This window comes from Pteropus medius, unplaced genomic scaffold (assembly GCF_902729225.1).
Source record: "Pteropus medius unplaced genomic scaffold, Ma_sr-lr_union100, whole genome shotgun sequence".
Lineage (NCBI taxonomy): Eukaryota > Metazoa > Chordata > Mammalia > Chiroptera > Pteropodidae > Pteropus > Pteropus medius.
Genome location: NW_024351648.1, coordinates 4342286 through 4365737, shown reverse-complemented (window position 1 = coordinate 4365737; position 23452 = coordinate 4342286). Strand labels below are relative to the sequence as shown.

The following is a 23452-nucleotide window of genomic DNA, read 5'->3' as shown; positions in this document are numbered from 1 at the left end:
AAAAAAAAAAAAAACTGTCTGGACCAGATCTGTGATTTTGGGGGGCTCTCTCAGCGGGCACTTCTCTGGTGGGCAAGACTGTTTCCAGGTGTGGCTGTAGCACGTGGGCACGGCTGGGGGACAGCTAACCTGTAGCTCGGAAGACAGCCCTGTGTGCAGAGGGACCACTCTCACTGGTGTGCTGTTCCGGGGACGCGGAGGACATCGGCCATGCACTGGGCACCGTGCCAGGCACATTACATCTGTCATCTCATTTTATCCTTCCTTAAACGCTCAGCTGTTTCCGTCACTGTAGAACTAACGACATAGTCCCCACATCAGCTGAATAAACATGAAAGAGCATTTAGGGACCGGGAGCAGGAGGGGGCCCTACACTGGTCAGGCCTCTCTGGCTCAAACTAAGCCCCCCGCCAAAAAAAAAAAGAAAAAGAAAAAGAATTTATTGGCTCACATGAAGAGCGTATCAGGTGTCCTGAATTTCAGTCATGGCTGGACTCAGGATCTTTAGCAACATGGTTGGGGTTCGGCCGATTCCTCTTGCCATCTCTTGGTTCTGTTTCCCTTTGTGTGAGCTTAATCCTCAGGCCGGGTACATGAGGGTAGACCACAACAGCACAAGTGGCCCCAGGGACCAGTCACTCTGAACAGAAGCATCCTCTATTCCGCCCACGTGACGCGGTCAGCATGCAGAGCAGGGTGGGGCTGGCGACCGGAGCCCTGTTGGCTTTGTGTGGTCCAAAATGGCAAGGAGACGTTCTGTGGTCAGGATGAGGCAAAGCTACAGGTGCCTCCTTAGATGGCAGGAGCCACCCTAATCCTCGGGCTGTGGACCGGTTCTGGTCCGTGGCCTGTTAGGAACCGGGCCGCAGAGCAGAAGGTAATTGGCAGGCGAGCGAGCAAAGCTTCCTCTGCACCTGCGGCCGCTCCCCAGCGCTAGCATCACCGCCTCAGCTCCGCCTCAGAGCAACAGGCTTTAGATTCTTACAGGAGCCCCGGTCCCTGGTGCCACAAAGCTTGGGGACTGTTGGCATAGACCCTTTTCTCCTGGGTCAGACCCCTGGAGTGGCCTTTGCCCAGGTGTCTGTAAAGGGCTGCTTGATCTCAGACACACTCAGCTTTCGATGACGGTGGAGGCAGGAAGTTACGTTCAAGCTGCAGGCTCTGCTCAGGTGAGATGCCTCTCCTCTCCGGGAGGGATGCTGTGGGCCTGTGTTCTTGCACGATGCTCAGGTGCATAAGTCCAGGTTGGCTCAGGTGACAGAGGCAGGTGCTTCGGAAGCATAGCAGGGTATGCGAGTTTCTACCTAGCTTAGCATTTGCCTCGTATCAGTTACTGTTGCCGTATGACAAATTAGCCCAAAGCTTAGTGGTCTGAGATGGCCACAGATATGCTCATGGATTCTGTGGTCAGGGATTTAGGCAGGGCATGGAGCAGATAGCTCGTCTCTGTTCCACAGGGTCTGAGCCTCCCTAGGAAGATGTGAAGTCTGGGGGCTGGAGTGATCTCCTTCACTCACGTGTCTGGCCCTGGGGGGGTGAATGAATGACTTGAAGAGAGAGCTACCAACTGGAACACTACACGTGGCCTCCACGGTGGCCATCCTCCCCATACGGCAGCTCAGGGCCCCAAGTGCAAGAGTTCCAGCAAACCCACAGAAGCCGCCTTCCAGGGTCTCATCTGAAATCACAGAGCGGCCCCCCTCACACCGTACCGCAGCGGTGGAGCAGGTGCAGGCCCACCCTGATTCAGGGCCAGGGGAGGTGCACCCCACCTCTCAGTGTCAAAGGATCTAGAAGCTATTCAAAACCATCACGCACCTGCCGGTCAGAAGCCCTGCTAACGCCCGAGGCCCCAGTCCATTGTTGGGGGGTGGGGTAAGGGACGACAGGGGGAGGGGCTCACCCACCCCCTTCCCTCTCTCCCGAGGGCAGGACTGGACATGCCGCATGCTCCTCCTTCAGCCCTGGCTGCTTCGCAAACTCTCAGGTAGATGAGCTGCTGCGGGATGTCCTGGGACAGGCCTCTATGTCACAAATGCAGTGTCATCACAATGAATATAAGGGATCAGTCAGTTAACCAATTATAGCTTTATGGAGGTAAAATTAACATACACCTAACTGGACGTATTTAAAATGGATAACGTGGTACGTTTCAACGTGTGTCCGCACCAGTGAAACCACCAGCACAAGATAACGACCATTTTCGTCACCACCTGACATTTCCTTGTACCCTTTCGTAACCTCCTTTCTGTCCCTCCCTGCATGTCCCTTCTTAGAAACCGCCGATCAGCTTTCCGGCACTGGATCAGTGTGCAATTCTTAGAGTCTTAGGTATATGGCATGCAGCATCTATGATATACAGCATTCACTCGTATTTGTCTGGCTGCTTTCACGCATCGTAATCGTTTTGAGATTCATTCGTGACCTGTGTGCATCAGCAGCCCCTTCCTTCCTTATCTCTGAGTAGGAAGATTCCATCGCAGGGATAACCCAGTCGGTTTATCTCTTCACCAGTCGATGGATATTTGGATTGTTTCCAGTTCTGGGCTGTAACAAATAAAGCTACTACGAATATTTGTGTACAAGTCTTTCGGTGGAGCTTTTTTAAAAAATTATCGGATAAGTGTGGAATGAATAGAGCGTAAAGTAGAAACTGCCAAACTGCGTGACGAAGTGGTTTTGTTGTTCTCTTCTGAATCCCTTGAATTTCCATATGAATTTCAGGATCAGCTTTTCAATTTCTGTAAAGAAACCAGGTGGCATTTCGATAGAGATTGCATCGCATCTGTAGATCCGTTTGGGAAGTTTCGACACGTTCGTAATGTTAAGTCTTCTGACCATGAACACGTGTGCTTTTCCATTTATTTAGGTCTCGTTTGATTTCTTTTGACAGTGTCTTGTTGTTTTCAGAGTATAAGATTTTCATTTCTATTCCTTATTCTTTTCGATGCTATTGTAAATGGAATTGCTTCTTAATTTCATTTCCTTTTTGCTCATCGCTACTCTATAGAAATACAATTGATTTTGCCCATCGATCTTGCATCCTTCAATCTCGCCAAACTCGTTCATTAATTGAGATGGTTCGTGGTGGATTCCTTAGAGCTGCGTATGTATCAGGTCATGCCATCTGTGAATAGTTTTACCTTTTCTTTTCAATCTAGGTGGCTTTCCTTTCTTTCTCCTCCCACCCCACCTCCAATTCCCCGGCCTAGAACCTTCAACACAACGTTGAACAGAAATAGAAAAAAAATAAAATAAATAAGGATATCCTTTCCTTGTTCCTGACCTTAGGGGTGAAAACATTCAGTCTTTCGCCCTTCGAGGGTATAGAAACTCTTCTTCGGGTCGAGGACATTTTTTATTCCAAGTTTGTTGAGTGTTTTGTTTTTTTTTTTTTAAATCCTAAAGAAATGTTCAGTTGTGTCAGATGTCATTTTTTCTGCATCTATTGAGAAAGTAATGTGGTATTTGCCCTTTATTCTATTGCTATTGCATAGTATTAAATTTTTTGATTTGGGGAAGTTAAATATATCTTGTATTCCTGGGGAAAATCCCAATTTGTCATGGTGTATATTTTTATAAATTACTAGATTCCATTTGCTAGAATTTTGTTGAGAATATTTACATTTATGTTCATGAAAGATACTGGCCTGTAGTGGAATTTTCCTGTAATGTCTGCCCGGATTTGGGATTAGGGTGATACCGATTCCGTAGAATGAGTCGGGAGTGTTCCTTACTCTTCTGTGTTCTTTCACAGAATTTCTGAAGAATCGGTATTAATTAATTTCTGTTTCAGTGTTTGGCAGAATCCACCGGTATGCCATGTTCGCCTGGCTTTCCTTCGTGAGTCGTTTTGGAATAACCAGTTCAATCCCTTTACTTATAATAGATCTATTCATATCATCTGTCTCTTCTCGAGTCAGTTTTTGTAGTTTGTGTCTTTCTAGGAATTTGTTCGTCTGTTTTCTTTCACTCGTTGGCATAAATTGTTCATAGTATTCCTTTACAGACTTTTGTATTTCAGTAAGGTAAGTAGTAATGTCCTCTCTTTCATACCTGATTTAGTAATTTGGGTCTTTTCTTCCCCTGCCCCGCTCCTTGGCCAATGTAGCTAAAAGTCGTCACTTTTGTTGACCTCTTCAAGGCACCAATTTCTGGTTTAGTTGATTTTCCCATTGTTTTCTATTCTTCATTCTCCTCTGATTTTTGTCATTTCCTTTCTTCTGTTTCCTTCGGATTTCGTTTGCTCTTCTTTCTTCTGGTGTCTTAAGGTGAAGGTTAAGTTACTGATTTGAAGTTTCCAAGTATCAACTCTTGAATGGTAGATTTCTCCCTTCGGTCGATTTTTGGTTTTGCTTCGCATATTAAGCAGCTCTGTTAGGCGCGCGTGTGTTTATAATTGTTTTATTTTCCTGACGGATTGACCGTTTATCCTTATAAATTGTCCTTCTTTATCTCTTGTAACATTTTACGTTTTCTTGTCTAATTTTTCTGATATTCGTATAGCCACTCCGGCTTTCTTATCGCTGCCGTTGGTCAGATATATTTTTACTGTTCTTTTGGTTTCTCCCTGTTTGTATCATTGAATGTCAAGTGTGTCTGTCTTCTACAGCATATAGTTGGATCTTTTGAAAAAAATATTCTTTCCGTCTCTGTCTTCTGATCGAATTATTTAATTCACTCAAGTTTACCGTTATTGTCGATGTAGTTGGATTCATGTCCGCCATTTAGATTTTTGTTTTCTCTATGTCTTTTGTCTTTTTCGTTCCTCTTTCCCCCTTTTCTGCTTTATTTTTTTTTTAATGAGTATTTTTTGTGTAAACTTTTAATTCCTTCATGATTATTTCCCTACCTATTTTTGAATTATTTTCCTAATGGTCGTTATAGAGCTTACCATATACATCTTATCAGAACATACTTTAGATTTACTAACTTAAGTCTGGTGAGATTTGTAAATGTTACTGTATAGCTCTATTCTCCTTCCCCTTTGGCGAACTTTCCCCCTATTATTACACATGTGTCACAAACCACATAAGGTGTCGTTCCTACTTTATATAATTTATCTTATTTTGTGTCACTCTTACTTTATACAACTTCGTTACTAAAGAAGCTGAGAAAAGAAAATGGAGCGAGTAGACATTTACAGAGTTATCATGCACCATTTTTGGTTCTCTACATTGGTCCCTGTGGATCTGAATTACCGTCTGGTACCACTCCCTCACCCCAAGACAACTTTTTCTCACCTCCCGCCTCCGTGCTGTCAAACATATTAGATTTCTGTATGTGAAAGGCCCGACATTACAACTATATAAATAACGTTTTATACAATTCCTTTTGAAGTCAGTTCAGAGAAAACAGGGAAGAAATATACAGTTATACACTCTCACAATCACATACCTACCATTACTCTGTTTTGTTCTTTTGTGTGGGTTTGAATTAGCATCTGGTCCCTTTCAGTCTGAAGAACTTCTTTTAGTATTTCTTGCAAGGGGGATCTGCTAAGAACAAACTCTCAGTGGTTGTGTATCAGAGAATATCTTTATTTTGCCTTTCTTTTTAAAGGATAGTTTTGCCGAATATAAGATTATTGGTTGGCAGATTTTACCTTCTGCACTTTGAGCATGAAATCTCGCTATCTCTGGCCTTTATTGTTTCTGATGAGAAGGCTGCTGTTAATCCTCCTAGGATCCCAGGATTGCAGGTGATGAGTCATTTTTGTCTTGCTGCTTTCAAGATCTTTTTCTTTGGCTTTCGACATTTAAACTATGATGTGTCTGGGTGTAGATCTCTTTGTGGTTATTATGCTTGAGTTTGCTTATTGCCTGGATGTAAATTCATGTTTTTCATCATACTTGGGAAGTTTTCAGCCATTTTTATTTTTCCAAAAATGTTTTTAATTTCTTTCTCTCCCCACTCTTCCAAGATTCCCATTACATGTGCATCGCTGCGCTTAGTGGTGCCCACATCGCTCAGAGTCTCTCTTAATTTTTCCCTTTTTTCAGATTGTATGATCTCTCTCAATATATCCTTAAATTACCTGATTTTTCCCTTCTAGTTTAAGTCTATTCTTTTGGCCCTTGCAGTGAAACTTTCATTTGGGTTATTGTACTTTTCTAACCCATAATTTTAATTCGGTCCTTTAAAGAAATTTTTCTTTCCATTTATTGGTATTCTCTGTTCGATGAGACATTGTCATCATAGCTTTCTTGACTTCTTTGAGCATCGTTTCCTCTAGTTCTTTGAACGTTTTTATTGTGGCTTCTTTGAAGTCTTCGCCTGTTAAATCTGCCATCTGGACTCTCTCACAGGCAGTTTCTCTTGCCTGCCTTTCTCCCCATGCACGGGTCACACTTTCCCGCTTCTTCGTGTGTCTCATAATTTGTTCTTGTTGAAAATTGGATTTTGGAGGTAATAGTAGTAGGAGCTCTGGATTCCGGTTCCTCTATCTCGTCTCCAGGGCTTGCTTTTGTTATCGTTTGCTTGTTTGTTGATTTATGGACTCAAGACTGTTGTAGTGATATCTTTTTTCTCCTTGCAGAGCGAAGCCTTTAGTTGAATGTAAAGCAGCGCTGGGCAGGTACAGGGTGGCCCGGGGCTGACGGCTTTGAGCCAGGCTGTCTTTTCCCTTGATCTCTCTGTTAAGCTGTCCTCTTCATTTGTCACAGTACCCAGCTGGGAGTCTTCCCTCCTTGCTGGCTAATTGCTCTATGTCTTCGACAATACCCTGGGGGCACATATTGCTCCATAGTTTGATGCAACTAAATTCATTTTGGGGGGCAAGTCCTTGAGGTTTATTCTAACCCCAGGCAGGCTCTCCCGGCTGTCTGGCGACCCAGCAGGCCTATTGTTGAGCTTACTGATCGTAATTATACAGAGCTGGGGGCCTCATATTTGCTCCCCACTAAAATCCCCATTGTTTTCATGAGCGCCCTTAAGCTTGAACTTTCCCATACCGTTTCAAATAAAGCCAGTTCTTTTAGGGAAGGCATAGGTACCCTGTTCCTGTGGCCTGCCGCTGTCCCTGGGGAGGCTCTCTGAGCCACTGCTGTGGGCAGTGGGCAGGGTCAACAGTCTCTGGTCGTTTTAGCTTGCCTCCCCTGGCATGGAATCTGCCCTATGAGCAAGCTGGCATGAAGGTGCTTGGTACCTCAGAATTTTCCTGGGGTGGGGCCTCCTTACTAAGTGGGGTTGTGTGAGGGAAGGGAGCCTCGGTATTTCGGAAGGACTCATCAGGGATCCACGTTCTTCAACTTGGACTTGGAGAGGATGAGAAATGCGAGTGGCTTGTGCCTTCCAGTGAAGTGCTTCGTTCCTCGATCGGCAGCGGGGGCAAAGGGGAGCCCCCTCTCCTCGGTCACATTTCTCAAGACTCGAGCTTCCGTCAGCCTGAGCTGGGATGGCAGCTCAGATGTCACAGACTCCTGTTCTTCTCACATGCCTTCGCAGATTTTCTTGAATGACCGTTTCTTCATTTGCTTGTACGCCTGTGGGACAATTTCCAGAGACTTTCCGCGGTCGTTACTTTGAATAGTTTTCACCATGGAGCTCTTCACCCTCTCATCTGGAAGCAGAACACTCGTAGCTGTTTCTAGCAGCTGATGGATTGAAAGAGGAAGGCGGGAAGGTTTGCAACCACATCGCCATAAAGTTAGCTCTTCTCAGCTATGGCGGGGACGCTAAGGTTAGCTCGCCCGTGGCGATTTAGTCGTGAAGGCGATGTTTCAGTTTGGGCAGCATTGAGGCACATTTTCTGCAAGAATAGTCTGTGATCTAAGATGCCCTGAAGATTTCTCAGAGCAAGAAAGGTCCCCTATTGGCTGTGACAGGGAATGTGGGCTTTTACCACTAATGACCGGGATAACTGCCTGGCCCCGAAGGGGTGCGTTCCAGAAAGAAAACTCATTGGTATTGTTCCCAGAGCTGGGAAGCAGGTTGACCTCTGGATTTGCCTGGCTGGCTTTCCATCCTCACCCGAGCAGGTAGACGTGGAGTGAGACGCCTCCGCCAGCCCGGTCTCCCAGCTGGCAGCGAGCCCCAGAGGGGTGCTGTGGCCCCAGCTTTTGTCAATTTTCCAGATGTTCTAGAAGTTTCATTTTACGTACACGACTCGATTTTCCTTTGGTTGGGGGTGGTGGCAGCACCCAGACAGGGGATGAGTTGACCCGTGGTGGGACCAGGGGCACAAGTGATGGATTCGTGTGACTGCTGGTGTCCCATCCTAGGCCCCTGCTGGGGACATGTAGGCAGGCATGATGGCAGATCAAAGGCATATCCAGAGCCGATCCCAGACCACTGAGCTGATTGGTGACACAGCGTGGTCACCACAAGCCAGAATCCCGCTGTGGTGATCAGGATTCCACGGTGGCAGAATTTGTTCTGGAAGGTTGCTTGCTGAGCCAGTAACTTCATGTTGGTCTGCTCTCGTAGGCTTCTGGAGCAGGAAATGAGTGTATGGGGGGGTCTGGTTTCCAGGATGCAGATTACTTGTATCACATCAGGCAAAGGAACTGACTGTGTCCCTCATGGAGGGAGGCGCTCTCTTTAGCAGGATGGCCCTAGGGCCACTCGGTGTGAGCCAGGCTTGTGCAGTGCATAGTTGTCTCAGGTATCCCAGGAGCAGACCGGAAACGATGTGAGCCTGGCTCAGGTGGGCTGTGCAATAGATATAATGAAAGGGCATGGAGGCAGAGGAGGGAGGGCATGGAGGTGCCACCCCGTCGCCAGAAGATAGGGCAGAACGGTGCCATAAAAAGAGAGGGCACGTGACTGCTCTGAGCGCCCCGAGGAAGTGCTGGGGCATCTCAGCTCCCAGCACGCTGGCTCAGCTTCTCCCAAGAAGTAAATGCTAGGCTCTTGGGCTTATGACTCATTGAGCCCCTTGAAAAGGCTCCACAGAGCTTAGGACAGTCCACATGGGTTTGTTATTGGCGTCTGCACAGTGGCAGCAGGTGAAAATAAATCACCCAGGATGTGATGACACATTCAGATTTGGAGACCATAGAAATGCTCTCTCATTAGTCTCTGGGTGACTAGGGCTTTGAAGGCACGACAAAGGGCGCTCGCAGTGTGGCCTCGGGTCTGACCCTGCAGCTAGCAAGCATCCTTCCCACGAAAATCCATCTGGTGATAGAAAAAGATAAAAACACATTTAGGAAATAAGGGAACAGGCCATCTGTTATCGACATACCACCAACTGCGAAGGACGGTGGGCCTGGACCGATAGGGGCACTCAGTGGCCTTTTCAGAGTGACCAAGCCCTGCCTGTATGACAGAGGGTAAGAAGTCCCACCTCCACTTGCCTTTCCTTGGCTCCGAGACTCAGAGGGTTAATGATACTTAGGAAACTTGTCAGCTGACCCTCATGGTTAGATATGAACCACTGTTTTATTGCCATCCTGTAGATACCTCCAGGCCAGCCCTGTGGCAGGTGTATTGCTGGCACTTTATATCTAGCATTGCCCTGTGGGTAGAAAGAGGCACACAGATCCAGAAATAAGTGCCCATCAGTTCAGAATGGACTGTACCTGTCGCTGGGGAGGTATAAGATGCCACCGCAGCCTGGCAGAGCTGACTAGGAAGACGCCTACTGGCCATCATCCATGTCCACCTGTCTTCTAGCAGCAGATGTGAGATGGGATGGTGGCCAGTGTGAATTTGGGAGACCCAGCCACCCCAGGTCTTGACACTGCCTTCAGGTAGAATTCTCCTCACCGGAATTTGAGTTGATAGAGAAAACTCACCTGAGGACCTGGGTACAAATACTACAGCCTAACAAAAAGGCTATGCAGAGAAAATATTTTTGGAGAGGATTTATTTCAGCAACCAGAATACATTTTAAGAATCTGCTATTCTAAACGGGATGCGAGAAGATAGGGCTTTTAAAAAGCAAAAGCCAGAGGACTACAGAATGAGATATAAGAACAATAAGCTTAAAATAAGAGGGACTGGCAAGATAATGAAAGCTTATAAAGCTCGTTTGCTATGGCAGAATTAAAATCCTCAGAGGAGGCAGTACCGAGCAGAAGTGACATTGCATATTCAAATTAGGGATGTGGAAGATAAATGCGAGATGCTTCTTTAGGAGGCAAAGACAGAAGAGAGTGGCGAGAAAGAAAGTGATAGAAATTGGTTACAGAAAACAGAAATCCAATTTAAGAATCTCTGGAGAAGGAACCCCTCTGCCCTAGTTAGAATGGGGGCATTGATCAAAGTTTTATAATGAATAAAGACTTCCCGGGAGGTTTAAAAAGATCTCTACAGGATAAAAGGCTTACTGTGCTCTAGTTAAAATTGATATACATAGATCCACATAGATTACTTATTCTGGCAACATTTATGAATTACAAGAGGAATGAAAAAAGTTATACTAGAATTCAAGCAGACAAAACGAGTTACTCAAAAGAGGTGAAACTCTGGCAGGTCACAGAGTTGTCCACGATACTAAGTCTCAGAGGACACTGGAGCCAGGACTGCAGTGTCGGGATGAAAAACGGTCGTGCTCCCAGAATCTGACGCTCGGGCAGATCGTCATTCGGGTGTGAGGGTGACTAGAAGGTGTTCTTAAATATGTACGAGCAGAGACTGTACCTCCTAGTTGCTCTTCTTCCAAGAAGAATTTCTTTAAGACGTAATCGTAGTTGCTTCTGAGCTGATGTAAAATTACAAGATGGGACTTGGGGAAGTCATGATATCAAGAGCTGATCTTGATGATTGAAATTGGTTTAACATAGAGTTAAGCGCATTTGATGCAGGCGTAGTTGGAAATGGAATGCAAGAATTCTAAAATTAAGATAAGGTCAAAGACCAAAATGTACAAGCTAAAACTATCACACTCTTAGAAGGAAACACAGGTATAAATCTTTGCGACCTTGGCTTAGGCAATGATATTTTCGATATGACACCAAAAGCACAAGTAACCGAAGAAGATATAGATAACGACATTGAAAACGTTTGTTTCAACGGACACCATCAAGAAAGTGAAAAGACAGCTCATGCGATAGAAAAAAATTTCTCCAGATCACATATCTGATAAGGAGCTTGCATCTGGACTATATCCCGTGACTCGATTATAAAAAGACAACTCAAAAAATGAGCAAAGGACTTGAATAGATATTTCTCCATAAAAGATAGAAAACAGCCAAAAAGCACATAAAAAAAGATGCTTAGCATCATTACACGTTAAGGAAATGCAAATCAAAACCACAACGAGATACCCGTTCACACCCGGCAGAATGATTATAATAAAAAATCATTATTGGTAGGATTATGGAGAAATTAGAACCCTCGTAGACTGCTTCTGGGAGCGTGAAATGATGTGACACTTTGAATAACAGCTGGCAGTTCCTTAGAAGTCTAAGCACTTACCACATGACCTAGCTGTTCCACTCCTATGTATATACCCACAAGAAAGGAAAACATTTGTCCACATAAAAACTCGTTACACGTGAACGTTCGTAGCCGTATTATTCACAATAGCCAGAATGTAGAAACAAACCCAAATGTCCATAAATTGATGAATATAAAAACAAATCGGTATATCTGTGCAATGGAAACTTATTTGGCAATGAAAAAGAATGAATTATGGACCCATGCTAAAACATGGAAGAATCTCGAATACATAAACGAAAGAACTTAGACACAAAGGACCACTTATTAATATGAATCCATTTATACGAAACGTTCAGAATAGACAAAGCTTTGGAGACAGAGTAGTTAGTGATTTCCTAGGGCTGGGGGAAGGCAGAACGAAACAGAACAATTGCTAATAGGTGTATAGGTTTTCATCTCACATGAAAAAAATGTTTTATTATTGCGATGGTTGTGTAACTGAGAATATACTAAAATCATTGAATCGTATACTAACAATGGGTGAATTGTGCAGTGTGTGAATTACATCTCAATGAACCTTTGATAAACATTAAGGGAAGATGTAAATATAATGATAATGCTTTAATAATAATCCATACCTCAAATTTAAGAAATATTTAAAATCAGAGAAGTGGAAAAGGATATGGGAGAAAAAAAGTAAGATGCTTGAGTGTTCTTTGTACCGAAGAGAAAGCCAAAATTCTGTATTTTTGACACAGGTAATCAGAAAACTATGTAAAGAATGTTTCTTACGATCGTAAAGATAACGTACCTGAGAATTGCCTCAATGCTAGAGACGAAATATAGCTTATGAGATAAGCCATAGAGATGAAATATAACCTAACGAAGTGTAGCTCAGATAGGAATTTATGGAGAAAAAAGGACAGAAGATCAAACATTATCAATTTTTGTAATAAATATAAAGGCATTAAAATTCTCTATTCAGTGACGAGGACTCAGAAAATGACACCAAGAAGTTACCACAAAAGCATGGGTAAATATTTAGATATCGACACAGGTGATAAAATTCAGAAAATACTTACCATGATACTATAAAAGTCTCAGATTCTTTTATTTTCTCTGTCATCCACTTATTTGAAAACTATTTATAGAACTAGTATTGAGAGAGAAATAAACGGACATGGTTCTTTCTCTCCTCGAGCTTCCTGTATAGGAGAAAAGACTAATACTAAACACAGAGCAATTTATTACAAATTATGGAAAATTTATTACAAATCCAGGAAAAGTGGGCTGTGGTGATTTAGATGACGACGTCCAAGGAAAGTCTCTTTGAGGAAGTGGCATTTGAGTTGTAAGCCCACGTTAGTCAGGTGACTGTTGGGGAAAGAACTTTCCGGAAGGAGCTACAGCATGTTCAGAGGCCAGGCGTGGGGTAAGGTTGAGATGCTAGAGCTCACGAAGGCCCGTGCGATTACGCGGTGGGCTGTTTGGGTTTCAGAGGAAGCCGCAGGGTGACAGAAAGAGGCTGTAGGAAATTGAGCATGAGGGATCAAAGGGAATTTGTGAGTTGACCTAACAAGGGTTTCCCTTCTCGTCCGCTGCATGGCTGGTTTACCGGCCCTGGTGGAGCCTGAGGCTGATTTCCATGGGCAAGTCCAAGAAATGGCTGGCCTGGCCGTAAATGGCCCGCTCACCTGTCAGTGACCCGCGGGCGGCGGTGGCGGAAGCTCGGCGGTAGGGGCCCCGTTGGATGTGGGACGCCGTGGCAGGTCCTCTGCCCTGGCATGTCCTTGACGTTTGGGAGGGGCGGTCTTTGGGACAGAGTCCTAGCCCGCTGACCAGGTCTGGGCTGCAAGAAGAGCACGTGGACTTATTCTCCCGCCTCGAGGCTGGGCGTTGATTATTTGAGCCCCCTCTCCATGTGGGAGGGGACATCTGGTTCTTCGGTGACACTCGAGAGGCCTTGGAGGAGCAGAGGGTGTTTTAACGTGTTTAGAAGAACCCCGACATCCGAGAGCCCTACGAGGCCAAAGAGATGTTTCTGGTTTTGCCCCAGGGCAGTGAGGTGCATAGCTCAGTCCTCATTCGCTTCATCTCTCGTTCGCTGGCGCATTCAAAAACAGCGACTGGACACCGACCATGTGCCGGGCACCCTCCTCCCTGTGGGACACACTGAGGCGAGAGGGGCCGCCGCCACCCTCAACGCCCAGAAGCCTGGGCAGCTGTCCCTCCGGTCACCCCGTGGGGTGCTGAATGGTACAGGGGCCCTGGGCGAGGGGCGGGAGGACAAAGGCTTCGGATGTCAGTTTGGTGAGCTGCTCGTCCATAGCCGGGCCTGCCCACCGCTGCTGGCAGAGGCGGAGGAATTTCCGGGCCGTCTGAAGTTTGTCGTGCTTCCTTGTCAGGGATGAAGGCCCACCCGACACAGCAGCGATACCCCCGCTTCCAGGTGCAGGAGACTCCTTTGCAGGCTTTTGTTCGTCCTGTCTTGCTCCGGTTGAAACATGAGCACCTTAATTAATTCCTCCCCCCAGGCTGAGTGTTTGGGGAATGTTCTTTTTTTTCCTTTTCCATCGGTTAAGAAGATAAAACTGTCACGATCCAGTAGGCTAGAGCCATCAATCATTCAGCAGTAGACTTCACTGAAAAGTGGCTGAAAAATGAATGATAATTCCAAGCATTTTTTTTTTTTTTTCAAATTTGCCAAATGCGTCTCGATGCACCTTGAAGATGATTGTCCCGTCCAGGAATCGCCGCTCCGCCCTGGCCATGTGGCTTTGCACGTTTGAGGGCATACAAAGGTGGCGTGTCCCGTCCACGCTGCCTAAGGTTTACAAGAAGACGGGTGTCTGTCATGGGCTGAAACGTGCACCCCGCCTTCATATGTGGAAGTCCTGGCTCCCAGCATCTCAGAATATGACCGTATTTGGAAATTAGGGTCTTTAAAGAGACGATTAAGTAAAGCAAGGTCATTAGATGGGCCCCGACGGGGTGGACTAGTGTCCTTGCCGGCGAAGGCGCAGGGAGAAGGCGGCCGTCCGCACGTCACGGGGAGAGCCCAGCCTGGCGACTGCTGCATCCCGGACTTCCAGCCTCCAGAACCGTGAGGATGTACGTGTCTGTTGTTTGAGTCACCTGTCTGGGGCACTCTAGTGACAGCAGACTGCTAGGGGATCTTTTACAAGCACATTTGATATTTAACAGAGTCGAGACAAAGGTTTTAGACTGACGTGAGATGAACCAGAGAAAGCAGCATTCAGCCTCTCCCTCGGGGCGCCCGTGACAGCCCGTGACAGCCCGTCCGACGTGTTCTCATGGCGTAGCGTCCCATCCCGTCCTCGGTGATGCTGACACCGTTTCCCCGTCCCCTGGTCCTCACATCCTGGTTGCACGCACACGTTTGTCCTTTCCTGATACAGTGGCTGTGCTTCTCCTTCCATTCTGAAGCCGGCTGTCCCCAGATGCCCCCGGCTGCATCCGTGGGTGTTTGTAGGACTGCCGAGTCTTTACACGCTTTTCTCCCTCCCCCGAGAGCGGCACCAGCCACACGGCCTGGGCTTGCCTGTGGAGAGAGCGATAGAAGCAGACGGAAGGTGGCCGTCCTCCGTGGGCCAAGGCTTCCTCACCAGATGCACAAGTTTGTCCCAGCTCCAGGAAATCGTCCCTGTGTTCTAGTACTTTCCAGCAACATCCCTGATTTCTCGCCTCCCAGACTTCGCCGAAGTCTGCACTATTTCCCCGCTTTGCTGTCACTTCTGTACCCCTCCCTGGTCTGGTTTCGGCTCCCCCCTCCCCAGTAGAGCTCTCGCTAGGGCCCGCAGAGAACCCCCTTTTGCTCAGTCCAGTCCCCTCTTGACCTGGCCCCTTGCTGCGCTGGGGGTGCTGAGCCGCCTCCCTCCTGCGACTTATCTTCCCTGGCTCCCGTGACACGGCGCTCCGCTCTCCTCCCCGCCCCCACGTTGGCGCCATCTCTTCTTTGCAGTTTTGCGGTCCCCGAAGGACCGGCCTGGGGCCACTGACTCTGACCCTGCCTTCGCTCCTCGCTCCAAGTCTGCACATCCGACAGCCAACTTGACCTTTCCACTTTGGCCCTTCAGAAGCACCGGAACCGTAACTGAGCCAGAACCCACCGTGCCTTTTGTCTGTTTACACTCGGTCCTAGTCCCGTGGTCCTCATTAGTGACTGGCACAGCCATTCCAAACAGGCGCCATCCTGCCGTCCCTTCTTCTTAACTCATCCGAATACCCCCAGTTTCGTTGGTTGTACCTTCCAAGTACCTCCTGAATCTGCTGCTTTTTACCTGCAGTTCCCTCTCTCGTTCAGGGATGGTCCCCATTTACCTGAGCCTCTCTAGTAGTCATCTCATCCGTGTCCCCGCTTCCGTGCTGGCCCCTGGGATCTGTCGTCCCCGCAACAGCCAGTGTGACACGTTCAAAACGGAGGCCCTGGGTGGCTTCCCCCTCTCCTGGGATAAAGAAGAAAACCCTAAACGCATTCCACATGGTCCTCCGTGGTTGCCCCTGCCTGTGGCTCAAGTCTCTTTGCCAGCTACACTATTTCTTGCTCTTGCTTTCTCGCAGTTTCTAGAACATGCCATGCTTCCTTCTGTCCCCAGGGCCTGTGCACATGCCGTTCCCGCTGTCCAAACGGCTGTCGGCTCCTCTCTCTCTGGCCCCACCGTGTACCTCTAACTCATCCTTCCGATCCGGGCCCACGAGTCACTTCCTCCTGGAGCTCAGTCTAAATAGGAATCCCTCCTCTATATGCCTCATAGCATTATCTGTCCTTTCTTGCAAGCACCTGCTTCATTTATAGGTTTTTCTATATTCCTCCGTGTATGTGGCTAATGCCTCTTCTTTCCCGACAGTCACCTGCACTGTGGTAGAGCCTCGCACGTTCTCAGTCAGCATTTGGTGATCGAGTGAGTATCTGTCCAGCTCACCCACAGGCAGCGTTGCCTGGCTGCCTGGGACCTACGAACCTCCGAGACGTCAGTCAGGTGGAGCCAGCACGGTGTTCCCACCTTTGACCCTGCTCCATCCCAGGCCGGAGGTGTCAGCCGCACCTCCTGCCTAGCTAGGGACTGGTTCTGAACTCCAAGGTTGATGAGTTCTTAATTTGGAATCTAAAACAGAAAAAAAAAAACCCTACCTTTTTTCACCTCTCTTTGTAAGGAATTTACATGAAAAAGATGCCTTCCATAAAAATGACTTGGCCTTGGGGGAAGTTATTTAAAGAATTCATCCTTGGAGAGCGAAACTTATATTTTTTTTCTTTTTTCAAAATAAAAGAAAATAGAAGGCCATTATTTTCCCAGGGTTTTGGATTTATGCAACTGCAGAAAAGTTCACCTGGCTGAGCACTCTCCTGCACACGTGGAACGATCGTTTCCAGTTGAGAAGGCTGTTTTTCTATAAACAGACCCTTTGGCAGAAGAAGAAAGTGATCAGAAAATAATTATCTTGGCCCTGACAGTTTGATTGGAAAGTACGGTGTTCGCCAGTCTGCGCGTGTGCAAACGGCAAAGCTTCCCCTGAAAACCCACCGCCGGCTGAGCAATTATTTTTGTTTCCTGCTCTGTACTTTCCCCGGCTTGACTCTGAATCCAGAGGCGCCGTCCCCAGGGCCTCGGATGCGGCAGCGATAGGTTGTCGAGACCTCTACGGCACACACTGACGCTTGCATTTCCTTTGCGAAAAGATCGATCGATTGGTTTTTGTTAAACAATGACTCAGAATGCAGGGCACCGTCCCTGTCCGTGGCAGTGTTCTGCAGTGGACAGTGCTCAGCCAATATCCTAAAACGTCCCTGGTGGCAAAAAAGAAATCCTCAGCTCCAGAACTGGGAATCCTTGAATGAAAGTAGTCCAAGGACCAACGACCCTCTCATTTTAGGCTCTGTCAGTTCGTGTGTGAGCCAGACCGCGCCAGGCATCTCTGACAGAGGGATTTGACACAGGGATTGGGTTACATCAGGGTCAAGGTCTGTATGAACAAAAGGAGGAGCTGATGTAACCCAGGAAACGGCTACCAGTCGAGGGCTGGGGACAGGAAAGGGAAGAGGTGCCCTTCTCAGACTAAAGAGCTTGAGGCAGGGGTCTGCGGGGCTGGGGCTCAGACCTCTGGGGGCATCAGACCAGCACAGGGCTGTAGCCAAGCAGGTATCTTACAGATGCGCCTCTGAGGGGGGTGGGAGGTTGGCTTGGGAGTGCCCCAAAAGCTGGGGGCTGGAGCCATAGCTGTCCAGTGCTGCTGGAACAGTGCCACCTAGAGCTGAGAACACAGGGAACCCCGTTTCCCCATCTCCTGCCCTCTAGTCTCCCTCCAGTGCCCTCTGTTGACAGAGCTGAACAGGAAGCCAGCTAGCAAGGAAGTGTGGACGAATATAGTTCACAGGCTCCCAGGCCCCGGAGCCCAGTGCAGAAGACAGGGCTGGGCCACAAAAGGCAAATGGAGACCTTTCCATTCAATGGCACCTTCGAGGACATCTGTCACTGTCCCGCCCCAGAGGACATCCCCTTGTGGGGTGGTGGCTCTGCCAGAAGACCCCTAATGCCCCTAGTGGTCTACGCCATGCATACTGGCCCCTCATGGAGAGCTGTAGCCTCAGGTCGCTCATGGAGACCCTCCCGCAGACACTGTGCCTTAGGGTGCTGGCACTGCAGGTGTGACTTTACCTGTCCGAAGCCCTCACACGTGGCTGTGGCGTTTCATCCATAAAGCCTTCAGAAGGCGTAACTGCTTCCTAAAAGCGACTTTGCAGAGTGACCTCAGAGAGCCAAGGGGCCATTTGTTCCCATAGGAAAAATATATGAAAATGAGCGTTCTAACCTCGGGGGCGGGGGGTGGCAATCTTATCTAAAAACCAAAGCCCTCTACACCCACGTTCTGGTCGGGAGGACTGTCCGACTCCGCTTCGAAAGGTTCTTTTGCGAGTCAGGTGCGTTGCCTGGATGTGCGAGCCGGGGCCCGTCTGCTCCCGAGGGACTGCGTCACATGCTCTTTTGCGCCTCCCGTGGCCGGCCGCTTGCCTCCTGACCAGCACCGAGAGGGCCAGTCGGGTCAGCAGCCTGGGTCACGTGGCCGGGACACCCTCGCTGCAGGCGGCGGCGCCCCATCTCAGTCTGCATGGGCAACAGCCGTAGCTGATGACCAGTCCAGCCAAGCTTCGCCGAGCACTTACTAGGAGCCAAGCGCTCTGCCGGGGGCCGACTCCCGGGGTGTCTGTGCACCTGCCCGCACCCCGTGAGGCAGGACTGGTACTCCCCCGCTTCACTGATGCGTCAGCTGGGCTGAGAGAGGGCAGGCGATGACCCCGGGGCGGGCACGTTAGTTGGGGAGCCAGGGTTTGGATCCAGGGGTTCTGTCTCTACAGCGTGTGCTTCACCTCTGGATGACCTGGCGGCTGCACCATCATGACCGCCATCATAAGGAAGGTGCCACTTACTGAAGAATCATAATGCTCCAGGGGACGCCCTGAGTACGCAGGAAGTGTCTCACTTAAGCAGACGGTCACTTAAGGCTTGAAGGGGACTGTGGCTTGTTCTGCATCCCCCTGGCTGGCTCGCGGTCGAGCCAGGCCCGCCCTCTGGTCTGTAGGAAGTAAGGTCATTCAGGGGTGGCTTCTGGCTGTTGGGACTCTCTGTGATCCATGCCTCGTTTTCCCCTAGTGAATACCAAATTACTGTTTTTAAACTAAAGGAATATCTATGTCATATAGAACATGACAGTTCATAACTGAGGTTTTTTTTAGCCTGCCAAGAGCAAAGCTAGTAACTGCAGTAACAATTTATGTATTTGCTCAGTATTTTCAATAGTCCCTAAACTGTTAGAATAAATAATAATTTGAATATTCTAACAGTCCATTTAGAAAGTCCTTTGTTCCTTTTTTGTTTTCCTCCTCTCGTTCCAGAAAGGATTTGGGGTATCTTATGTACACACAGAGACTTTTTTTTACTGGATAATTGGGGCAAAGGGAAAATAACCTCAGAAAACTACTACAAAGCCAGAGATTGAAAATCTACCTAGTCAGCACCAACGCCAGCAACGTGCTGGCAGAAAAAACTGCTGGGTTGGAATGAAGGGTGACCCCTGGTGTCTGTGGCGACAGGAGCTGCCTGGGCCCTCAGAGGCTGAGGTCTGCCCTCATCAGTGGGGCGAGGGCGCCTCTGGTGTCCCCAAAGCAGCAGGAGACAGCTCATTACTGAGCTGGAGGGATGCCTGCCCAGCCTGAACTTTGACCTCTCCGGTGAGATCTAAATCCAGCACCCGTGATATTCTGAAATTGGTGTTTTTCTTCGTACTTTTTCAAGGTGCCTGTAATCTGTGATTATTGGTGTCGATGAAACTTCATCTGTTAGGGTATATTCATAGTTAATGGAATTCAAGGTAAAGACAAAAAGAATTCTGGTTCCGTCTTCCCTATAGGAAGAGAATAATTGTCAAAAGTGATGACGGTGGCTGCTGGGAGCAGGAAGAGAGGACGAGGGCAAGCTTGACCCCCACCCGCCCCTCCCAGCCTTTGTTTCCCTCCACCACCCCCTACCCCGACAAACACCTGCATGGGAAGAACACGGGTCCTCAGCCTCTTACCTGCGATTCCCAAATCCAGGATTTTTGACTCAATTAGCAGCCAGGCCTGGCCTGCACTGACATGAGGCTGGCGAGTCTCTGTTTACGCCCCTCCCCCCCGTTCATTCCACCACGGTGATAGTGGCGCCTTCGATGGTGGCATGCCACCCTGGACCTCCCCGAAAGATGGTGGCATGCCACCCTGGACCTCCCCGAAAGATGGTGGCATGCCACCCTGGACCTCCTCCAACGCAGCACGCACACCGTACTGCCTTGCCAAATCTGCAAAATTCCGAGCTCCTGAAACCCATCGGCCCCCCTAGGGGTTCGAAGCAAGGCTTGGGGACAGAACAGAGCACTAGGGTGTGTCTCGGAGTCACCAGCCAGCCTAGCGTGGCTCTGGTGTGACAGCCCCAGTCAGCGATGCTCAGTGAGGTGGGCGCTGGCAGGAGCCCGGCCCGGGGCGCCCTGCCTTGCGGGACAATCCCGGTGCAGCCGCGAAGGGCCCGGAGCCCACCTGCCCAGAGGGGGCGCTGTCACCGACAGCCGCCCAGGGGGAGCGCAGGAGCAGCAAAGTCAAGGTCGTCATGCTCAACAGAATCCTTTCCTGCGGAGTTTTCTGCACCCCACCCCCATCCTCGTGTTGAAGTCCAGAGGGCAGCGAGGAGCAGGTTGGCACGTGTGGCAGGGCAGGTGGGGAGAGCCGCAGCCGGGGGCGGAGCTCTGGGGCCTGACTCCTGCTCCTCCCTGAGCAGTGGGGGGCCTGTCCCCGGTTCATCCTGGTGAGCATTCGGTAGGTGACCGATTAGTTCACACCGAGCACCCTCTTCGCCAAGGACCTGGGGACAGTGAAAGGAACAAATGAGGCAGCCGGAGCGAAAACCCTTTGAAACCCACAGAGCACCTGGACCGTGTGCTTCCAGTGACCCGCAGCGACCTGCCTCCCCCCGGGGACTGGGGGCGATGGGCCGCTTTTCTCAGCGGGCGCTCAGCTCTGCCATGCCCAAACTCGCGTCTCCCAGACAAATATTACTAATCTGTCCTTTTAGGCTGGAAGTACGGCTTTTTCCAGAGGAAGCCCTGAAAACATGTGACAAGTCGTGAAACCAGGTACAGAGCAGCCATCGTGGGGAGAATCTGTAGATGAGAATGCGCGTCGGCCACTCAGAGGTGGCTCATAAATACTGACTTTGAAGAGACTGGCGGGGCCGTTTGGCTTCATGTTTTTCTCAAACGTGATGATATTTTAGATAAAGTAATACTTGTTCACTGTGTAAATTTGGAAAATACAGAGGGGAAATAAAAGGAAAAGCGAGATCACACGTCACCTACTGTTCAGTTAAGTTCTTAGGTTATTTACTTACTCGCTATCACCTTTGGATGTAAAGTCTGAAAAATTGGGATTTAACTGTAGGTACAGATTTATATCTGCTGCTCGCTACATCCCTAAATAATCTTCAGAAACGTGACCTTCGTGGCTGCGTACCGTGTTACCATTGTTGGCCCCTGTGGTTGGATATTTATTTTAGATTGTTTTCCACTTTTCACAATCGTACCTAAGTACCGAGAATTCTCGTTTGTACGATGTGACCAGTATGTCAGGTTGCTTTCCCCGTATGCGTTTTTGGCTCCAGAGTGATTGGGTCACTTTACGGAGCAGGTTTGTGCATCTAGAGGCCGGGGTGGCTGCGTGGAAACTGTGACAGATGGCTTCTGGATGGGCTGGTGTAAAAAAGCGGAAGTAAGGACTATGAAGTTAAGAGCTACCTGTCGATTCACACCTGGACCCCAAGAGTGCGTGCGATGCACATCGGCCTTCAGTGCTCCCGCGCCTTTGAGAGTTCTGACGTTCTGGAGTGGCGCCGCTGAGTCACGATAGCTGTGTATCAACGGACTACCGGACTACCGTATAGGGCGTCACTTTACCTAAAGAGTCAGCACAGGATTAGTCCCACGTTGACCCGTCGCCCTTCCCTGGGGCGAGGAAGGACACACAAGCATCTCGGCCTGGATGTGCGTCTCGTGCGATTTTGTTTTTCCGATTACGTTCTCTTTTGTTTGTGAAATAATGCTTTTGGTGCCCCCCAACATTTATGACTCGTTATTCATGGCTCTCAGAACAGTCCCTGGAACGCCAGCCTCCAGGGGTTTGTGGGGTGGGTGTCCCCGCCTCCTTCCCGGGTCGCAGTTACAGCAGTGGCTGTCGGCCTTTGCCATCTGGGTCGTCGACCCCGAGGCGCCTTCTGATCCCTCCTCATTGGGCCCAAGCTTCCTGTCCCCCCATGACTTTGTGCCACTCTCCATGTTCCTCTAAAGTGACACAGTTTCCCTACCGTGACATCCAGGGCCACCTGCCCCCTCAGCTGGGGTGGCGTCTGGCTTCCCGAGCACCCTGGCTTCTGCCCGTCAGCTCCACCTCCGACCGCTGTGACACTCGAGGTCCCTGTGCTGGCCGGTGGGGACTGAGCGGTCTCTCGGGAGGCCCCGTGCAAGGCCTGCGCTCTGGTTTTGGAAACTGACATCTTCGTTGTTTTCTAGAAAAGCAGAAGCCGAGGAGAGGCAGGCGGGAGCGGAGGGACGCCATCCGGCTCACCAGCGAGCGCACAGTGGAGACGCTGGTGGTGGCCGACGCCGACATGGTGCAGTACCACGGGGCCGAGGCCGCCCAGAGGTTCATCCTCACCGTCATGAACATGGTGAGTCCGGAAGCGCGGCCCGACCCACGTGGGCTCTGTGGCCTCCGGGCCGAGGGCTCTGGACGCGGGCGCTACGTCCTCCCTCGTCTTCTCCCCAGTCAAGGAAGAAACTGGGTCGGGGGTCGAGACGCACACGGCCTGTGACCCCTGGGCAGCGAGGAGGGCAGGGGGCTGGCGGGTGTCGCCCTGGCAGAGGGCCCGCCTGCCGCCCCGCCTCGGCACCCTGTTTCAGGCCTGGGTTTGCTCTGTGAGTGGGGCTGCCCGCCACCCCTTACTAGCACCTTCCACGACCCCTACCGTGTGCAGGACCCCCTCCTGGGGGACTCAGAGCTGAGTGAGCCCGTCTTTGCTCTCAGGAGTCAAGATCGAACTCCCACGTGCCTTGTGCAGCGAGGCCACACCAGAAGTGGGGACAGAGGCCCTGGGGGGGGGATCCCAGGGAGGGGACCGTGTCTACCTATGATTCAATGGACGGGGAGAGAGGGGAACCTTCACAGGACGGGTGGCTGGGGAGGGGGCTGCGATCCTCAGATTTCAGACACGGGAAGATCTTTGAACGCATTCCACCGCCGGCATCCATCCACCCTCCGAACCACTTCTGAGGACCTGCTGGCATTGTCACCTGTTGGGCAGTGGAGCAGGAGGAAGCAGACCCGGTCCTGCCCTGGGAGGGCGGGGCTACGGCAGGCCAGCGAGCATCCTACTAAGTAGCTGCAGGGGCCACCAGGCCCAGGCTGGGGCTGGCAAGTGGCCACCGACAGCACAGAGGCGTCAAGAAAGAGTTGGTCCCTGAGCTGAGTGCGAGAAAGTACTTGCCAGGATGGGGAGGGACGGCAGGTCACACAGGGGATGCAGCC

General features: G+C 49.6%; 1 protein-coding gene across 5 annotated transcripts in view; it reads left to right on the top strand.

Annotated features, from left to right (window-relative positions):
* ADAMTS17 (ADAM metallopeptidase with thrombospondin type 1 motif 17) overlaps window positions 1-23452 on the top strand; it is a 273147-nt gene that overhangs the window by 25044 nt on the left and 224651 nt on the right. For all 5 annotated transcript variants that reach the window (XM_039844085.1, XM_039844086.1, XM_039844084.1 and 2 more), the window contains exon 4: window positions 22438-22595. In XM_039844085.1, the coding sequence (XP_039700019.1) occupies window positions 22438-22595 (158 nt within the window). The remainder of the gene's footprint in view (window positions 1-22437; window positions 22596-23452) is intronic.